Source organism: Scyliorhinus torazame, chromosome 1, assembly GCF_047496885.1.
Source record: "Scyliorhinus torazame isolate Kashiwa2021f chromosome 1, sScyTor2.1, whole genome shotgun sequence".
Taxonomy (NCBI): Eukaryota; Metazoa; Chordata; class Chondrichthyes; order Carcharhiniformes; family Scyliorhinidae; genus Scyliorhinus; species Scyliorhinus torazame.
In genome coordinates, this window is record NC_092707.1 from 42,522,851 (window position 1) to 42,541,018 (window position 18,168).

Below are 18,168 nucleotides of genomic sequence, written 5' to 3' on the forward strand. Positions count from 1 at the left end.
TAAACAAAAACCGAGCCAGTCTCGTGTCCATTGATCCGGAAGACTGCTTCTTTAGGCCTCTTTTGAATGTTTGCACTGCACGCTCTGCCAACCCATTTGAAGCCGGGTGGTAAGGGGCAGTGTGGATATGGCGGATGCCGTTCGTCTTTGTAAACCTAGCAAACTCCTCACTCGTGAATGGAGTGCCATTATCCGTGACCAGCACCTCGGGGAGGCCATGCGTGCTAAATGATAAACTCATTTTTTCAATTGTTGCGCAGGACGTTGTCCCCTGCATCTTATGCACCTCCAGCCATTTGGACTGGGCGTCAATTAGTAGAAGGAACATGGATCCCTGAAAAGGGCCTGCGAAATCTGCATGTAAGCGTGCCCAAGGCCGCCCTGGCCATTCCCAGTGATGTAGGGGCGCGGCCGGCGGAAGCTTCTGATGCTCCTGGCAAATGGAGCAGTTTTGGGCCACCTTCTCAATGTCGGTGTCGAGGCCTGGCCACCAGACATAACTCCGGGCCAACATTTTCATCTTGGTCACGCCCGGATGCCCATTGTGCAAGTCTGATAATATCAGCTCCTGGCCTTTTTCCGGGACAATCACACGCGTCCCCCACAAGAGGATGCCGTCTTCCACGCTGAACTCTGACAGCTTGGAGGAAAATGCCCGCAACTGTCTATGCTGCCCACCATACAGGACTATGTGCCGAACCTTTGACAGGACTGGCTCCGTCTGGGTCCACTTACGGATCTGTGATGCCGTGACAGGCAAGGTGTCCATAAAATTTAGGGTTGCGACCACCTCACCGGTCGTGGGGGTCGACATGGGGCCGGTTGATAAAGGCAATCGGCTCAGTGCGTCGGCATTTGCTATCTGCGTACCTGGTTTGTGCTCCAGAGAATACTCATATGCAGCAAGCAACAAAGCCCAGCGCTGGATCCGTGCAGAAGCAATGGGCGGTATTGGCTTATCCTCTCTGAAGAGTCCCAGCAGGGGCTTATGATCAGTCACGATAGTGAAATGGCGGCCGTACACATACTGGTGGAAGCGTTTCACCACGAAAACCACTGCCAGGCCCTCCTTCTCGATCTGCGCGTACTTTTTCTCCGCTGCAGTCAATGTGCGGGAGGCGAAAGCTATCGGTCGCTCGGCCCCGTTCTCCATCTTGTGGGACAGGACAGCCCCAATACCATACGGGGATGCATCACATATAACGAGCAAAGGCTTTCCCGGATCATAGTGGGTTAGTAACCCAGACGACGACAATTGTTGCTTTACCCGCCGGAAAGCGGTTTCTTGCGGCTGACCCCAAACCCAGGTGTGATTTTTCTTTAGCAGCAGGTGTAAGGGGGCCAGCGTAGTTGCCAGATTGGGGAGGAACTTCCCGTAATAGTTTACGAGACCGAGAAAAGAACGAAGATGCGAAGTGTCAGTCGGGGTGGGGGCATGTTGAATTGCACGCACCTTCTCTGTGACGGGGTGCAGACCCGCGCGGTCCACCCGATAACCTAGGTAGACTACTTCTTTTGTCTGAAGTACGCACTTTGTGTGACGTAAACGGACTCCAGCCTCCGAAAGGCGTTTAAGGACAGCCTCCAGATTTTCCAAATGCTCTTGCTCCGACGTCCCTGTAATCAACACGTCATCTAGGTAGACAGCCACACGTGGTAAACCTCTCAAAATGCCCTCCATAACACGTTGAAAAGTTGCGCAGGCAGAGGATACTCCAAAGGGCAACCGTGTATATTCATACAGGCCCCGGTGTGTGTTAATTGTTACATATGGTCGGGAGGCAGGGTCCAGCTCCAACTGCAGGTAGGCGTGACTCATATCTAATTTTGTGAATGAGAGTCCGCCTGCAAGTTTCGCGTAGAGATCCTCTATGCGAGGCATTGGGTATCGGTCGAGTCGGGAAACTGTATTCACTGTAAGTTTATAGTCGCCACACAAGCGAACTGTGGCATCTGGCTTCATTACTGGTACAATTGGTGCTGCCCAGTCAGCAAAACGGACGGGCCTGATAATACCCAAACTCTCCAAACGAGTGAGCTCCCCTTCTACCTTCTCGAGCAAAGCGTAAGGCACTGGGCGCGCCCGGAAATAGTATGGCGTGGCTCCTGCTTCAACTTGGATACGGGCTACGGCCCCTTTTATTTTCCCCAAACCAGGTTGGAATACCTCTGGGTATCGTCCTAGCACCTCAGTCAACCCTCCAGAAACTGTTTGGAGGATGTGCTGCCATTGCAACCGCAAATGGCGCAACCAGTCCCGACCCAACAGGCTGGGCCCATGGCCACGCACTACGATAAGTGGGAAACGCCCCTCCTGGCGTCCATAGACAACAGGGGTCATTGTAGTTCCTGCAATGTCAAGTGGTTCCCCCGTGTAGGTGGCCAACCTGGCCTGTGAGTCAGTTAATGTAAGGGTCTGTATACCCTGCTTGATGCGGTCGAATGTCCTCTGGGCGATCACGGAAACCGCTGCGCCAGTATCCAACTCCATCTCCAGCGGGTGGCCATTGACCCGTACTGTCACCTTAATGGGGGCCACACGGGGAGCTGCCACACAATGCAGCTGCAGGCAGTCGTCCTCCGTCTCCACGTCCTCAGGAGTGGTCGCCGCAGGTTCATCCACATGGAAGATACGGCCTCTGGGCTGGTCCCAGTTACGGCCCCTGGGCTGGTCCCAGTTTCGGTCGGAACGACGGCGCCTCTGGCGTCCCCAGGACCGCCGTCCGCGATGGGGTTGGCGCCTACAAGTCTGACACGGACATGGCTCCTCATCCATTGGCTCTGGAGAAGGCTCCCTTCGGGGAGGAATGTCCGATGGCCACTGGCGTCGGTCTGGTCGTTGCCTCGCCCAAGGTACCGCAGGAGTGCGGGGAGACGTTTTTGGGCGGAAAGGGTTGCGCCCCAAGGCATGCACTTCCATTCCCTGTAGCTCCTGTACTCCTCGCTCTGCGCTCTCTCGGGACAAGACTATTTGTATTGCCTGTTGAAAAGTCAATGTTGGCTCCGCTGACAACTTTCTCTGGGTGGCTGCATTGTTAATACCGCAAACCAAACGGTCGCGTAACATTTCTGACAAGGTCTCACCATAGTCACAGTATTCCACTATCCCGCGTAGCCTGGATAAAAATAAAAAAAATTCGGCAAGGGATTCTCCAGGGGTCCTCTCAGTAGTATTAAACCGGTAACGCTGGACTATCGTGGACGGGGTTGGGTTAAAGTGTTGCCCCACTATATTCACAAGTTCGTCAAACGTTTTGGTGTCCGGCGCAGCTGGGTACGTAAGGCTCCTAATCACCCCAAACGTATGCGGCCCGCAGGCGGTGAGCAATATGACCACCTGGCGCTCGTTTTCAGTGATATTGTTTGCCCGGAAATAGTAACGCATCCGTTGTGTGTACTGGTTCCAGCTTTCCAGCGCAGCATCAAAAACATCCAAACGTCCGTACAGAGGCATGGTATAATAGAAAACAACTTCCAACCTGTATCCAACAAAAATCCAGGGAGGTGGCTTCAGCAGTGTAGACAGCTATTCACTTTTACCTTCATCGCCAGTTTTGTAAGGGCCACAAAGAATCCAGCACGAGTTTTAAGGATACAAAATAATAACATTTATTTACTATAACAATATATACATAACAGTAGCAGTAACTTCCCTTGCTACCTTCTCCTTCCTCTTGGTTCCTGGAATGGCCAGCTTATTTATAGTAGGAGTTTCTCCGCCCCCCCCTCATTGGGGAAGTTCATACTCCCATAGGATTGTGGGATAGTCATTAGTCCCCAGCCAATCGTCAGTAGGCAGGTTATAACACTGTATCAGGCACATCCTGGCACAAGAGGTGGTCCCAATTACCCTACGCAGTGCCTCACTCCATACTCCCCAATTATTTGCACTCTTGTTTGCAGTAAGAGAAAGTTTAATTTCCTTATAATGCTTGACTGAAAAACTAGAACATGTTATGTGCAAGACAGCATTCATGCACCCTTTTGTTCAATTCAAGAGTCTTACAGTGTACCAACTTGTTGCCAATCAGCAATGACGCTTTCTTTCCCATCGCCTCTACCACAACTGTGCACTTCTCCAGAATCTTCCAGTAGCGCAAAGATAGCCCCATTATCTTTTCTCCACTGCCCATTCTCTTCATAAACCTCTCTTCCCTGTTCCCTCCACCCTCACTCCTGCAACAAAAGTGAGGAGCTTATCGACATGCTTGTTACCAGGTTTGAGACAATATTTTCTGCTGCTGCCCCTTGGTCACCAAGCCGGACAGCTCTCCTGGCTCCACCTTTTTTCCTAGTTCTGATCCTGTTTCATTTATTCTCGACTTTCACTTCTATCTCACTTTATGATGTATGGCTCAACTTGTGATGCGCAATCAATTGCACAAAGACGCAGATTGGGTACAACTGTGGCTTTATTGCAGTCAGATGCATGGCCTCCTGCTGCAGCTGGCGAAATGGCAGGGCACTGGAGGTCATGCATATTTATACAGATCTTAGTGGGCGGAGCCAGCCGGCAGGGGCTACCGGCGAACCTATAGTGCAGGTCCTACCTTACATCCCATAATACGGTGGTTCACCACAACTTGTCCATGAGACCCACATCTTTGTCCATTGATCACATTCCCACAATTTGCTTACCATCCAAATTTCCTTCCTGGCCCCTATGCGAGCCTGACATAAATGACTCCCTGTCCATAGGTATTGGCCATTCACGTACCAAACAGCTGTTTTACTCTATTCCCCATCAAAACCGTCAACCCACTTCCATTGTTATGAAATATCAGCCAATCTCCAACCTTCCTTTTCTCCCCAAAGTCCTTGCGGTGCCCAATTCCATGCCTATCTTTCGTGCACTTGATTTGCTCCAAGCAGGTTTCCACCCTGTTCCTCTTGGCTCCGCAGCACAGATTTTTTAAAACAATTTATATTTAAACATTTCACTGGACGATGAGGACCACTGCGTAACATTCATGATATGGTTGGTTACTGCAAACATGAGTGCAAATAAAGGTGTACATGAATGGTGGTACCAGTTAAATATAGTACTGGTGTAATCAATTAACCGGCAGTATTTGCGTATAACGTATTGATTATAATGTACGATTTGCTTGTAGAATCCCTGGAACCAACCTATCAGAAGCTACAGAAAATGAAGTTGGACAAAAGCCCTTTTGTGGTCGTATCTGTCATTGGCCAGGAGCTTCTGACTGCCGCACACCATGGTGCCTCTGTCGTTGTTCTGGAGGCTGCCTTGAAAATAGGAACATGCAGCTTGAAACTCCGTGGGTCAGTGTTCTCCGCCCTAAGCAGTGCTTACTGGGCATTAGGGAATACAGAGAAGAGTATTGGCTATATGCAGCAGGACTTCGACGTAGCAAAGACTTTAGGTAAACACTGCAACTGTCTCTTGTAAATTGATTGAAATTTTGAAATGTTTTGAATGGCTGTGAGAATTCACAGTTAGTTTGACACTACCAAATAAAATAAACCCAGGCATTCTGAAGTTTCTAAGTTTAAGCAGAAGATTGAGTTCAAATTAAAAACAAGAGGGAAAAGTGTTTACCAAACGAGAAAATGCTGGAAAAAAAGCTCCGTCAATCCTTTGACAAAGGGTCATCTGGACTCGAAACGCTCGAAAAGCTCTTTTCTCTCCCTACAGATGCTGCCAGACCGGCTGAGATTTTCCAGCATTTTCTCTTTTGGTTTCAGATTCCAGCATCCACAGTAATTTGCTTTTATCCAGGGAAAAGTGTTTAGCCTGCAGATGGAGAACTGCCAATATATTCTGTAAATTGTAGATTTGTGCATAAATCGTCAATTTACACTTGCTAGGTTTGGAGATTCTTGGATGGATGAGAGGCACTGTTTTTTTCAGCAGGTGCATCCTGTCATGTCTCTAAGCAGCTGTAAAGTAACACAGGGATGCAACAGTATAGCAGCCCCCTTAATTAAATGTTGAAAAAGGTGATAGAAGAATAGACTAAATTTCTTTCACTTTACAGTTCAGCACCATAGTAATTGAACATTGGTTTCTTTTCACAAAATGTTAAAATCTGGTACCAATTTTGCATGGTGGCTAACTAACACTTGAAGTGGATATTTACCATCAGGTAACTTGTGCCTAAATGGTCACTTAGGATTCATAGTAACTATGAATATTTTTTTTAAAATATTTTTATTCTCCTCCTTTTTCACATTTTCTCCCAGATTTGCACCCATCAACAATAAACAATAAGCACTAATGAATATAATGTCAATCCCCATATCAACAACAACAATCCCATCCTTCCACCAACCCCCAAACAACTTCCCGCATGTTAAGATAAACAAATAACAAAAAGGAATCTGGAATCACCCATAGTCACCATTAACACATACAGTCCTCCTCCCCCCAACCCTCCCAGCCCCCAACACCCCTAATGTTCGATGTGATCCAATTCTCGCACGTGCATAATGATTAACGCCCATGAATTGTAGAACCCGTCCCTCCTTCCCCTCAGTTCAAATTTGACCTTTTCAAGCGTCAAGAATTCCAGCAGGTCCTCCCGCCACACCAGGGCACAGGGTGGAGAGGTTGATCTCCACCCTAACAGAATCCGCCTTCGGGCGATCAACGAGGCGACGGCTACAACATCAGCCTCTGCACCCGATTCCAACCCTAGCCGGTCCGAAACCCCGAATATGGCCTCCGAGAGACCCCCCTCAAAGAGCCGGCTCATCCCGCTCTTGTAAGGTGCGCTCTATACACCACTTTCAACTGTATCAGCTCCAACCTCGCACACGAGGTGGAGGCATTCATCCTCCAGATCATCTCACACCAGAACCCCTCCTCCATACCCTCTCCCAACCCTTCCTCCCACTTTGTCTTGATTCCTTATAACGGCGCCTTCTCCTCCTCCAAAATAGCCCTGTAAACCGCCGATACTGCCCCCTTCTCCAGTCCCCCTGTCATCAGCACCTCCTCCAGCAATGTGGAGGCCGGCACTACTGGGAAGCTGTGTATCTCCTTTCTGGCAAAGTCTCGAACCTGCATTTATCTAAATATTTCCCCCTGCTCCGGCCCATACTTTGCTCCCAACTCCTTCAATACCGCAAAACGACCCCAAGAAACAAATCTTTTAGTGTCCTAATTCCTTTCTCCTCCCATCTCCGAAAATTTCCATCCCACTTCCCTGGCTCAAATCTGTGGTTCCCCTGAATCAGCATTTCCCTTGACCCTGCCCCCAACCCAAAGTGCTGTCGAAACTGCCTCCAAATTCTCAACAAAGCTATTACTGCCGGACTCCCTGAGTATCTTCCCGGGGCCGTCGGGAGCGGCGCTGTTGCTAGTGCCTTCAATCCCGACCCCCGACACAAACTCTCCTCCATTCTGACCCATTGGGGGTCAACCCCTCTGACCCAGCTCCGTACCTTCTCCACATTCGCCACCCACTAATAATACATCAGGTTTGGAAGACTCAAACCCCCTGCCTGCCTTCCTCTCTGTAGTATCACCTTTGTAATTCTGGCCACCTTCCCTCCCCATATGAACGAGGTAATCAACCCATTCAATCTCTCTCAAAAGTGCCTTTGGCAGGAAAATCGGCAGGCATTGAAAATACCATCAGGTAATCCAATTCTTGGCAGGAAGGGGCATGAGGTCCTGCAGCAGGAGTTCAGGGAGCTAGGCAGAAAGTTAAAAGACAGGACCTCTGGGGTTGTAATCGCGGGATTACTCCCTGTGCCACGTGCCAGTGAGGCTAGAAATAGGAAGATAGAGCTGCTAAACACGTGGCTGAACAGCTGGTGTAGGAGGGAGGGTTTCCGTTATCTGGACCACTGGGAGCTCTTCCGGACCGGGGGACCTGTATAAGAAGGACGGGTTGCATCTAAACTGGAGAGGCATAAATATCCTGGCTGCGAGGTTTGCTTGTGTCACACAGGAGGGTTTAAACTGGTATAGCGGGGGGTGGGCACCAGAGCAATAGGTCAGAAGGTGAAACAATTGATGGAGAACTAGGTAATAGGGCCAGTATGGCTCTGAGGAAGAGCAGACAGGGAGATGTTGCTGAAAACAGTGGGACTGGTGGCCTGAAGTACATATCTTTTAATGCAAGACGTATAACAGGTAAGGCAGGTGAACTTAGAGCTTGGATTAGTACTTGGAACTATGATGTTGTTGCCATGTTGTTGAGGGAAGGACAGGATTGGCAGCTGAACGTTCCAGGATTTAGATGTTTCAGGCGGGATAGAGGGGGATGTAAAAGGGGTGGCGGAGTTGCGCTACTGGTTAGGGAGAATGTCACAGCTGTACTGCGGGAGGCCACCTCAGAGGGCAGCGACGCTATATGGGATAAGAAGGGTGCAGTCACAATATAGGGGGTTTACTACAGGCCTCCCAACAGCAAGTGGGAGATAGAGGAGCAGATAGGTAGACAGATTTTGGAAAGGAGTAAAAGCAACAGGGTTGTTGTGATGGGAGACGTTAACTTCCCCAATATTGACTGGGACTAACTTAGTGCTAGGGGTTTGGACGGGGCAGAGTTTGTAAGGAGCATCCAGGAGGGCTTCTTAAAACAATATGTAGATAGTCCAACTAAGGAAGGGGCTATACTGGACCTGGTATTGGGGAATGAGCCCGGCCAGGTGGTAGAAGTTTCAGTAGGGGAGCAAAGTGCTGGTGGACAAGGATAAGAGTGGTCCTAGGGTGAATGTGCTAAATTGGGGGAAGGCTAATTATAACAATATTAGGCAGGAACTGAAGAACCTAGATTGGGGGTGGTTGTTTGAGGGTAAATCAACACCTGACATGTGGGAGGCTTTCAAATGTCAGTTGAAAGGAATTCCGGACCGGCATGTTCCTGTGCGGAAGAAGGATAAATACGGCAAATTTACGGAACCTTGGATAACGAGAGATATTGTAGACCTCGTCAAAAAGAAAAAGGAGGCATTTGTCAGGGCTAGAAGGCTGGGAACAGACGAAGCCTGTGTGGAATATAAGGAAAGTAGGAAGGAACATCAGCAAGGAGTCAGGATGGCTAAAAGGGGTCACGAAAAGTCATTGGCAAATATGGTTAAGGAAAATCCCAAGGCTTTTTACACGTCCATAAAAAGCAAGAGGGTAGCCAGGGAAAGGGTTGGCCCACTGAAGGACAGGCGAGGGAATCTATGTGTGGTGCCTGAGGAAATGGACGAGGTACTAAATGAATACTTTGCATCAGTATTCACTAAAGAGAAGGAATTGGTGGATGTTGAGTCTGGAGAAGGATGTGTAGATAGCCTGGGTCACATTGAGATCCGAAAAGACGAGGGGCGAAATCCTCCGTAATCGGCGCGATGTCCGCCGACCGGCGCCAAAAACGGCGCAAATCAGTCCGGCATCGCGCCGCCCCAAAGGTGCGGAATCCTCCGCATCTTGACCAGCCGAGCCCTAACCTTGAGGGGCTAGGCCCGCGCCGGACTGATTTCCGCCCCACCAGCTGGCGCGGAAATGACATCTCCAGGCGGCGCATTCGCGGGAGCGTCAGCGGCCGCTCACGGCATCCCCGCGCATGCGCAGTGGAGGGAGTCTCTTCTGCCTCCGCCATGGTGGAGACCGTGGAAAGGCGGAAGGAAAAGAGTGCCCCCACGGCACAGGCCCGCCAGCGGATCGGTGGGCCCCGATCGCGCGCCAGGCCACTGTGGGGGGCACCCCCCGGGGCCAGATCGCCCTGCGCCCCCCCCAGGACCCCGGAGCCCGCTCGCGCCGCCTTGTCCCGCCGGTAAGAGAGGTGGTTTAATCCACGCCGGCGGGACAGGCATTCTAGCAGCGGGACTTCGGCCCATTGGGCCGGAGAATCGGCGGGGGGGGGCACGCCAACCGGCGCGGCGCGATTCCCGCCACCGCCAAATCTCCGGTGCCGGAGAATTCGGCAACCGGCGGGGGCGGGATTCACGCCAGACCCCGGCGATTCTCCGACCCAGCGGGGGGTCGGAGAACCTCGCCCGAGGTGTTGGGCGTCTTGAAAAATATTAAGATAGATTAGTCCCCAGGGCCTGATGGGATCTACCCCAGAATATTGAAGGAGGCTCGAGAGGTAATTGCTGAGGCCTTGACAGAAATCTTTGGATCCTCACTGTCTTCAGATGATGTCCCGGAGGACTGGAGAATAGCCAATGTTGTTCCTTTGTTTAAGAAGGGTAGCAAAGATAATCCAGGGAACTACAGGCCGGTGAGCCTTACGTCAGTGGTAGGGAAATTACTGGAGAGAATTCTTCGAGACAGGATCTACTCCCATTTGGAAGCAAATGGACGTATTAGCGAGAGGCAGCATGGTTTTGTGAAGGGGAGGTCGTGTCTCACTAACTTGATAGAGTTTTTCGAGGAGGTCACCAAGATGATTGACGCAGGTAGGGCAGTGGATGTTGTCTATATGGACTTCAGTAAGGCCTTTGACAAGGTCCCTCATGGCAGACTGGTACAAAAGGTGAAGTCACACGGGATCAGGGGTGAGCTGGCAAGGTGGATACAGAACTGGCTAGGTCATAGAAGGCAGAGAGTAGCAATGGAAGGGTGCTTTTCTGATTGGAGGGCTGTGACCAGTGGTGTTCCACAGGGATCAGTGCTGGGACCTTTGCTGTTCGTAGTATATGTAAATGATTTGGAGGAAAATGTAACTGGTCTGATTAGTAAATTTGCAGACGACATAAAGGTTGGTGGAATTGCGGATAGTGATGAGGACTGTCAGAGGATACAGCAGGATTTAGATCATTTGGAGACTTGGGCGGAGAGAAGGCAGATGGAGTTTAATCCGGTCAAATGTGAGGTAATGCATTTTGGAAGGTCTAATGCAGGAAGGGAATATACAGTGAATGGTAGAACCCTCAAGAGTATTGACAGTCAGAGAGATCTAGGTGTACAGGTCCACAGGTCACTGAAAGTGGCAACACAGGTGGAAGGTAGTCAAGAAGGCATAGGGCATGCTTGCCTTCATTGGCCGGGGCATTGAGTATAAAAATTGTCAAGTCATGTTGCAGCTGTGTAGAACCTTCGGCCACACTTGGAGTATAGTGTTCAATTCATGTCGCCAGAAGGATGTGGAGGCTTTAGAGAGGGTGCAGAAGAGATTTACCAGAATGTTGCCTGGTATGGAGGGCATTACCTATGAGGAGAGGTTGAATTAACTCGGTTTGTTCTCACTGGAATGGCGGAGGTTGAGGGGCGACCTGATCGAGGTCTACAAAATTATGAGGGGCATAGACAGGGTGGATAGTCAGAGCTTTTTCCCAGGGTATACTAGTCAATTACTAGGGGGCATAGGTTTAAGGTGCAAGGGGCAAGGTTTAGAGGAGATGTACGAGGCAAGTCTTTTACACAGAGGGTAGTGGGTGCCTGGAACTCGCTGCCGGAGGAGGTGGTGGAAGCAGGGACGATAGTGACGTTTAAGGAGCAACTTGACAAATACACGAATAGGATGGGAATAGAGGGATACGGACCCCGGAAGTGAAGAAGATTTTAGTTTAGACGGGCAGCATGGTCGGCATAGGCTTGGAGCTTTTCTTTGTTCTTTGTTCTTGAAAGTGCATAATGAATAACGCATAATTGTAGAATCCCTCCATTCTTCCCCTCAGTTCAAACTTAACCTTCTCAAGAGTCAAGAATTCCAACAGGTCCCCCCGCTTCGCGAGGGCACAGGGTGGAGAGGTTGCTCTCCATCCCAACAGGATCCGCCTTCGGGCGATCAACGAGACGAAGGCTACAACATCTGCCTCCGCACCTGTTTCCAACCCCGGCTGGTCCGACACCCCGAATATGGGCCCCTGAGGGCCCGGGTCCAGTTTCACGTGCACCACTTTAGAGATTACGTGGAAAAACCTCCTTTCAATAATCCTCCAGCTTTGGACAGGACCAAAACATATGAACGTGGTTAGCTGGGCCCCCCCCGCAATGTTCACACACATCCTCTACCCATTCAAAGAGCCGGCTCATCCTTGCCCTTGTGAGGTGTGCTCTGTATACCACCTTCAGTTGTATCAGCCCCAACCTCGCGCACGAGGTGGAGGAGTTCACGCTCCGGAGCACCTAACACCAGAAACCCTCCTCCATACCCTGTCCCACTCTTTCTCCACTTTGCATTCATCCCTTCCAGTGGTGCCTTCTCCTCTTCCAAAATTGCCCTGTAAACCGCTGACACTACCCCCTTCTCCAGTCCCCCTGTCGTCAGCACTTCCTCCAGCAATGTGGAGGCCGGCTCCACCAGGAAGGTCTGTATCTCCTTCCTGACAAAATCTCAAACCTGCATGTGTCTAAACATTTCCCCCTGCTCCAGCCCATACTTTGCTCCCAGCTCCTTCAATCCTGTAAACTGTCCCCCAAGAAACAAATCTTTTAGTGTCTTAATCCCCTTCTCTTCCCATTTCCCAAACTTTCCGTCCCACTTCCCTGGCTCAAATCTGTGGTCCCCCGAATTGGCATTTCCCTTGACCCTGCCCCCAACCCGAAGTGTTGGCGAAACTGCCTCCGAATTCTCAACAAAGCTATTACTGCCGGACTCCCTGAGTATCTCCCCGGGGCCGTCGGGAGCGGTGCTGTCGCTAGTGCTTTCAATCCCGATCCCCTGCACAAACTCTCCTCCATTCTGACCCACTGGGAATAAACCCATCTGACCCAGCTCCGCACCTTCTCCACATTCGCTGCCCAGTAGTAGTACAACAGGTTCGGGAGACCCAAACCCCCTGCCTGCCTTCCCCTCTGTAGCAGTATCTTTCTAACTCTGGCCACCTACCCTCCCCATATGAACGAAGTAATCATCCCTTCAATCTCTCTAAAAAATGCCTTTGGCTGGAAAGTCGGCAGGCATTGGAAAATAAACAGACATCGCGGCAACATGTTTGTTTTAACCGCCTGTCCCCGACCCGCCAGTGACAGAGGGAGACCATCCCACCTTGCTAGATCAGCTTTCACTCTCCCCACCAAACTAGAAATGTTGTACCTGTGGATCCCCCCCCACTCCCGAGCAACTTGCACCCCCAGGTATCTAAAGTGAGTCCCTTCCCTACGGAATGGCGGCCCCCCCATCCCTGCTCCCACCCCCAGCCGAGACACCACAAAATATTCACTCTTGTCTAGATTTAATTTGTACCCCAAGAAAGACCCAAACACCCAAAGCAGTTCCAATATTCCCCCTATTGACACACTCAATTCCGACATGCATAACAACAGGTCATCGGCATATAAGGACACCTTATGCTCTATCCCCCCCCCCCACTATCCCTTTCCATACCCCCGAACCTCTTAACGCGATGGCCAGTGGCTCAATCGCAAGTGCAAACAGCAGGCGGGACATAGGACATCACTGCCGAGTCCCACGGTGAGAGAAAAGTATCTCGAACTGATGTTACTTGAGCGGACACTGGCCCTCGGCTCCTTATGTAGCAGCTTTACCCAGTCCACAAATCTTGGTCCAATCCCAAACCGCTCCAGAACTGTCATCAAGTACCCCCATTCTACCCAGTCAAACACTTTCACGGCGTCCAATGCCACAAATATCTCTGTTTCCTTCCCCACCGCCGGTGCCATAACCACGTTCAATATCCTCCTAACGTTCGAAAAGAGCTGCCTCCCTCTCACGAACCATGTCGGATCTTCGCCTGTCACCTTCGGGAGGCACTCCTCCAGCCTACCTGCCAGTACCTTCGCCAGTACTTTTGCGTCCACGTTTAAAAGTGATATGGGCCTAAACGACCCACATTCCGTCGAATCCTTATCTTTTTTAAGCAACAGGCAAATCGATCACTATGAATAATCATATTGAGGGTGGGATGTTTTGGTGCATTTATTCCAATTTTTGTCTGTTACTTTTATACCATCTGTGTTCCGCAGGACAGCAATAGTTCAAATTCCATTGCTAAAATCATGTCCGTGGCCTCCTTTAAAAACCAGGGATGGGTTCCTCCATCCCGCCACATCCATTTTCTGGTGCGACGCACCCTCGCCAGCAGCGGGATCCTCCGTCCCAGCATCCGGCCAATGGGGTTTCCCATTGTGGGCACCCCTACGCTGTCAGGAAATCCGCGGGCATGAGGATCCTGCCGATGGAAAATCCAGCCCTACAACTCTTTGGTCACCATATTGATAATCCCTTCGATAGGAGTCCCAGAGTTCATCTTGTGGCCAGTCCATACATGTCACTCGATGGTAGAATAGTACGGCAAAAATTAAAATGTAGCACATCTTCAGTGAATTGACGGAACGTGCAGTGCAACAAAATACTGGGATGTGAGATGAAGGCTACAATTTGTATTGAACCCCTCAAGGCTTATGTTCTATAGATAGAACCCAAGAACCTCCTTGATTCGATTACAGCTTGAAACTCACTGCCAGGGATCCATTATTGAGATTTTGTCAGGCCACCCTTTGTAGCAATACTGGAGATGCATTTGTGAAGATTTCCCCTTTCAGTGAAATTGTAGCCACTACTTTTTTAATGTTTCCAATTCCGCCAGCAGTACTGACAGAGAAATCTTCAAGGACCCATTTGGAATGTTGTCACAGCTAGTTAGTTATCAAGGAACTTATGAATATAAATTGTCTGCACTCCTCAATTCAATTCCAGTCTGTAATTCACTTCTTGGCATCCAATATCTAACCACCTCCACATTCTATAAAAATATTCTGCTAAGTGTGTATTTTGCACATCACTATTTAATACGGTGCAACAGAAAAGATTACCGTGTCACACACACACTTCCTGCTCTAAATTTTGCATTTGTATAATAGCAACAACAATATAAATCAAATCAATAAATCAAGTCGGTCAAAGTCTGGAGCTACCACTGAGGGCCGACTATGGATAAAATGAAAACATTGAATCAAGCTTGAGCAGTCAGCAAAATCTGCCAATAGAAGAAAAAAGGGGCAAGAATTGAAATACTTCAAATACGTTTTTTGAAGATCCAAATGACTGGCATCTGTGAACTTACGAATGAACATAAAGCTTGTATCTGTAAAAGAAAAAACTCCCACAAAATTTGCGAGTAAATTATCAAATTTATTTCCCCAGTTTATCGCTTTGAAATGCCTGTAACAGTATTTTGCATCTGGGCTCTGTCTCTCTTTACGTCTAAACTCTGTGGTTTGAGCATTTCCTACTTCCCACAACTGTGGTGCCATCATTTAAGTTAAGGAGGCAAATGAAGTAGCCCACCAAAATCACAGTGGTTAGCACTATTGCTTAACAGCGCCAGGGTCCCAGGTTTGATTCCCGGGTCACTGTCTGTGTGGAGTCTGCATGTTCTCCCTGCGTTGGCGTGGGTGTCCTCCGGGTGCTCCGGTTTCCTCCCACAAGTCCCGAAAGATGTGCTGTTAGGTGAATTGGACATTCTGAATTTTCTCTCAGTGTACCTGAACAGGTGCCGGAGTGTGGCGACTAATGGCTTTTCACAGTAACTTCATTGCAGTGTTAATGTAAGCCTACTTGTGACAATACTCCCAGAATGTCCCCCTATGTAACAATCTGTGAACTACAGAATACAATTAGAGTTGCCTTCCATTTGAGCCTAATGAACAGCACCAAATTTTGGAGCTGCGGGAGGGAGTGGGGAAACATGACACACAAGATTTTCTTTTTAATCATCAGGATTGGCAACGAGAGAGCATTTAAGAACGTTCTTTTTATGGGCCTGGTCTCCTCCTCCTTGAGCAATTTAAAAAGACTGATAAATTGCAGCACCAATAGCCAGAAAACCATTATTTGGACAGTGATAGTTACTGCGATTTTATTTTTACCCCTTGGATGAAATCATCAAAGAAAACTAAAGAAAACTTCGGTGGTGAATTGCTTTGAAGGGTTGTTTGTTAGAACACGCAGAGATTAATTTATGGAAGTGTATCTGTGGGAACAAGCTCCTTTCTTTCTCTTTAAAATTTTTGAGGGAAGTATGATTTACATATTCAGTTTTGGCGTGATCCAATTTCTATTAATAACCCCACAACAAACTTGAGATAGGGTAAACTCCAAGGGTTAGTTTATTGTATACAGTCAAAACGTGGGAAGGGGATCTTGCTATGTAAACCTCAATACATGTGCACATTAAAAGAGGGATAAAGAAAGAAACAGTTACAGTGCAAAGACCACAGAGCAAATATTTATTGGGTGGGATTTTGGGGAGGCAGTGCGTAGTGGTATTGTCTCTGGACTAGTAAACCAGATACCCAGAGTAATGCTCTGGGGACCCAGGTTCAAATCCTTCCACTGCAGATGGTGAAATTTGAATTCAATAAAAATCTGGAATTAGAAGTCTAATGATGACCATGAAACCATTGTCGAATGTTGTAAAAAACCCATCTGGTTCTCTTTAGGGAAGGAAATCTGCCATCCTTACTCGGTCTGGCCTACATATGACTCCAGACCCACAACAATGTAGTTGACCCTTAACTTCCCCCTCGAGGGCAATTTGGGATGGGCAATAAATGCGGGATGGGCAATAAAGAAATTTCCAGCCTTTCCCGCCACTGGGATCTTCTGGTCCCATCAAAGCGGACCCCCACGGTGGCTTTCCCTGGGATGGGTAAGCTCCACAAAATGTCGTGGACATAGGTGGGATCAGATTGCCTCGGCCTTCATAAAATACACCGCGGGCGCGGCGCAGGTCTTCAAATCTGCACTCAGCTCTTTTTCTGAGCTGCTGCTTGCTAGATGGAAAATGGCAGAATAAGTGGCAGTACAGAAAGACCAGGGGCGGGCCGTACCGGCGCTGAGGAGTGGCGTGGACCACTCCAGCGTCGGGCCGCTCGGAAGGTGCGGAATCTTCCGCACCTTCAGGGGCTAGGCCGCTGCCGGCAGGTTTGGGGCCACGGCAGCTGGTGCGGAAGGGCTTGGCCCCGCGCCAACCGGCGCCGAAGGGCCTCTGCTGGCTGGCGTGAGTTGGCGCATGCGCGGGAGCACCAGCGTGTGCTGGCATCATCCCAGCACATGCGCAGAGGGTTCTTCTCCGCGTTGGCCATGACGGAGGTTGACAGCAGCCGGCGCGGAGGGAAAGAGTGCCCCCATGGCACAGGCCCGCCCGCGGATCTGTGGGCCCCAATCACGGGCCAGGCCACCGTGGGGGTACCCCCCTGGGCCAGATCTCCCTGCGCCCCCCCCCCCCCCCCCCCCCCCCCCCCCCCCCCCCCCGAGGACTCTGCAGGCCGTCTGCAGAGCCAGATCCAGCCAGTACGGACCTGGTTTGATTTATGCCTGCGGGACCGGCTGCAACCAGGCAGCCACTCGGCCCATCGCGGGGAGGAGAATTGCCGGGCGCGCCACTGCCAACGGCCCACAACCGCGCGACGCGACTCTCGCCCCCACCGAAACACCGGCGCCGAAGAATTTGGCAGCCGGCATTGGAGCGGCGGGATTCACATCGCCCGCCCCCCCCCCCCCCCCAAGCGATTCACCGACCTGCCGGGCGGGGGTCGGAGAATCCCGGCCCAGATAACTCGTTCTCTCTGCTACGCAGCTCATGCGACATGATTCCCACTTCTCCACTTTAAATTTGACAAAGGATGTATATTTCTTTGTTTGAATTCCTGAGATTGTTAAGATTCAACCATGAAGAGTTTGAAAGGAGTGGTGCAGGGTCCATTGTCCTAGCAGACTGGTCATTTCTGTTGGCCAAATCTGGCTTAGAAAATGTAGATGGCGTCGGGCCCCTGAAATGTCGCGCAGCACCAAGTGAGATCCCCACTGCCTGCCCCCCTTCCCTCATCCCCCATATCCCCCGTACCCCATATCCTACCTTTCCCCACATCCCCCCTTCCCCCACATCCCCCCTTCCCCCACATCCCCCCTTCCCCCATATCCCGCCTTCCCCCATAGCCCCCTTCCCCAAACCACATATCCCCCCCTTCTCCCATATCCCCCCTTCACCATATCCCCTTCCCCCAGATCCGCCTTCCCCCATACCCCCCTTCCCCCAAACCCCCCTCACCCCCCCCACCCCCGTCCTCCCCGGCACGCACTCTCCCCAACCCCTCCCCAACCCCCTCTCCTCCCCGGCACGCACCCTCTCCATCACCCACCCTCTCCAACCCCCCCTCCCCCAGCCCCTCCCGTTGCCCCTCCCCCAAGCCCCTCTCCCCAGCCCCTCCCTCACCCCCCAGCACCTCCCTCCCTCCCAAGCCTCTCCCACCAGCCCCCCCAGCCCCTCCCCCCCTCCCCCCGGCACGCA

General features: G+C 50.6%; 1 protein-coding gene across 6 annotated transcripts in view; it reads left to right on the forward strand.

Moving 5' to 3' along the window:
- ttc28 (tetratricopeptide repeat domain 28) overlaps positions 1-18,168 on the forward strand; it is a 1,212,158-nt gene that overhangs the window by 691,294 nt on the left and 502,696 nt on the right. For all 6 annotated transcript variants that reach the window (XM_072489716.1, XM_072489732.1, XM_072489724.1 and 3 more), the window contains one exon: positions 5,115-5,387. In XM_072489716.1, coding sequence (XP_072345817.1) covers positions 5,115-5,387 — 273 coding nt within the window. The remainder of the gene's footprint in view (positions 1-5,114; positions 5,388-18,168) is intronic.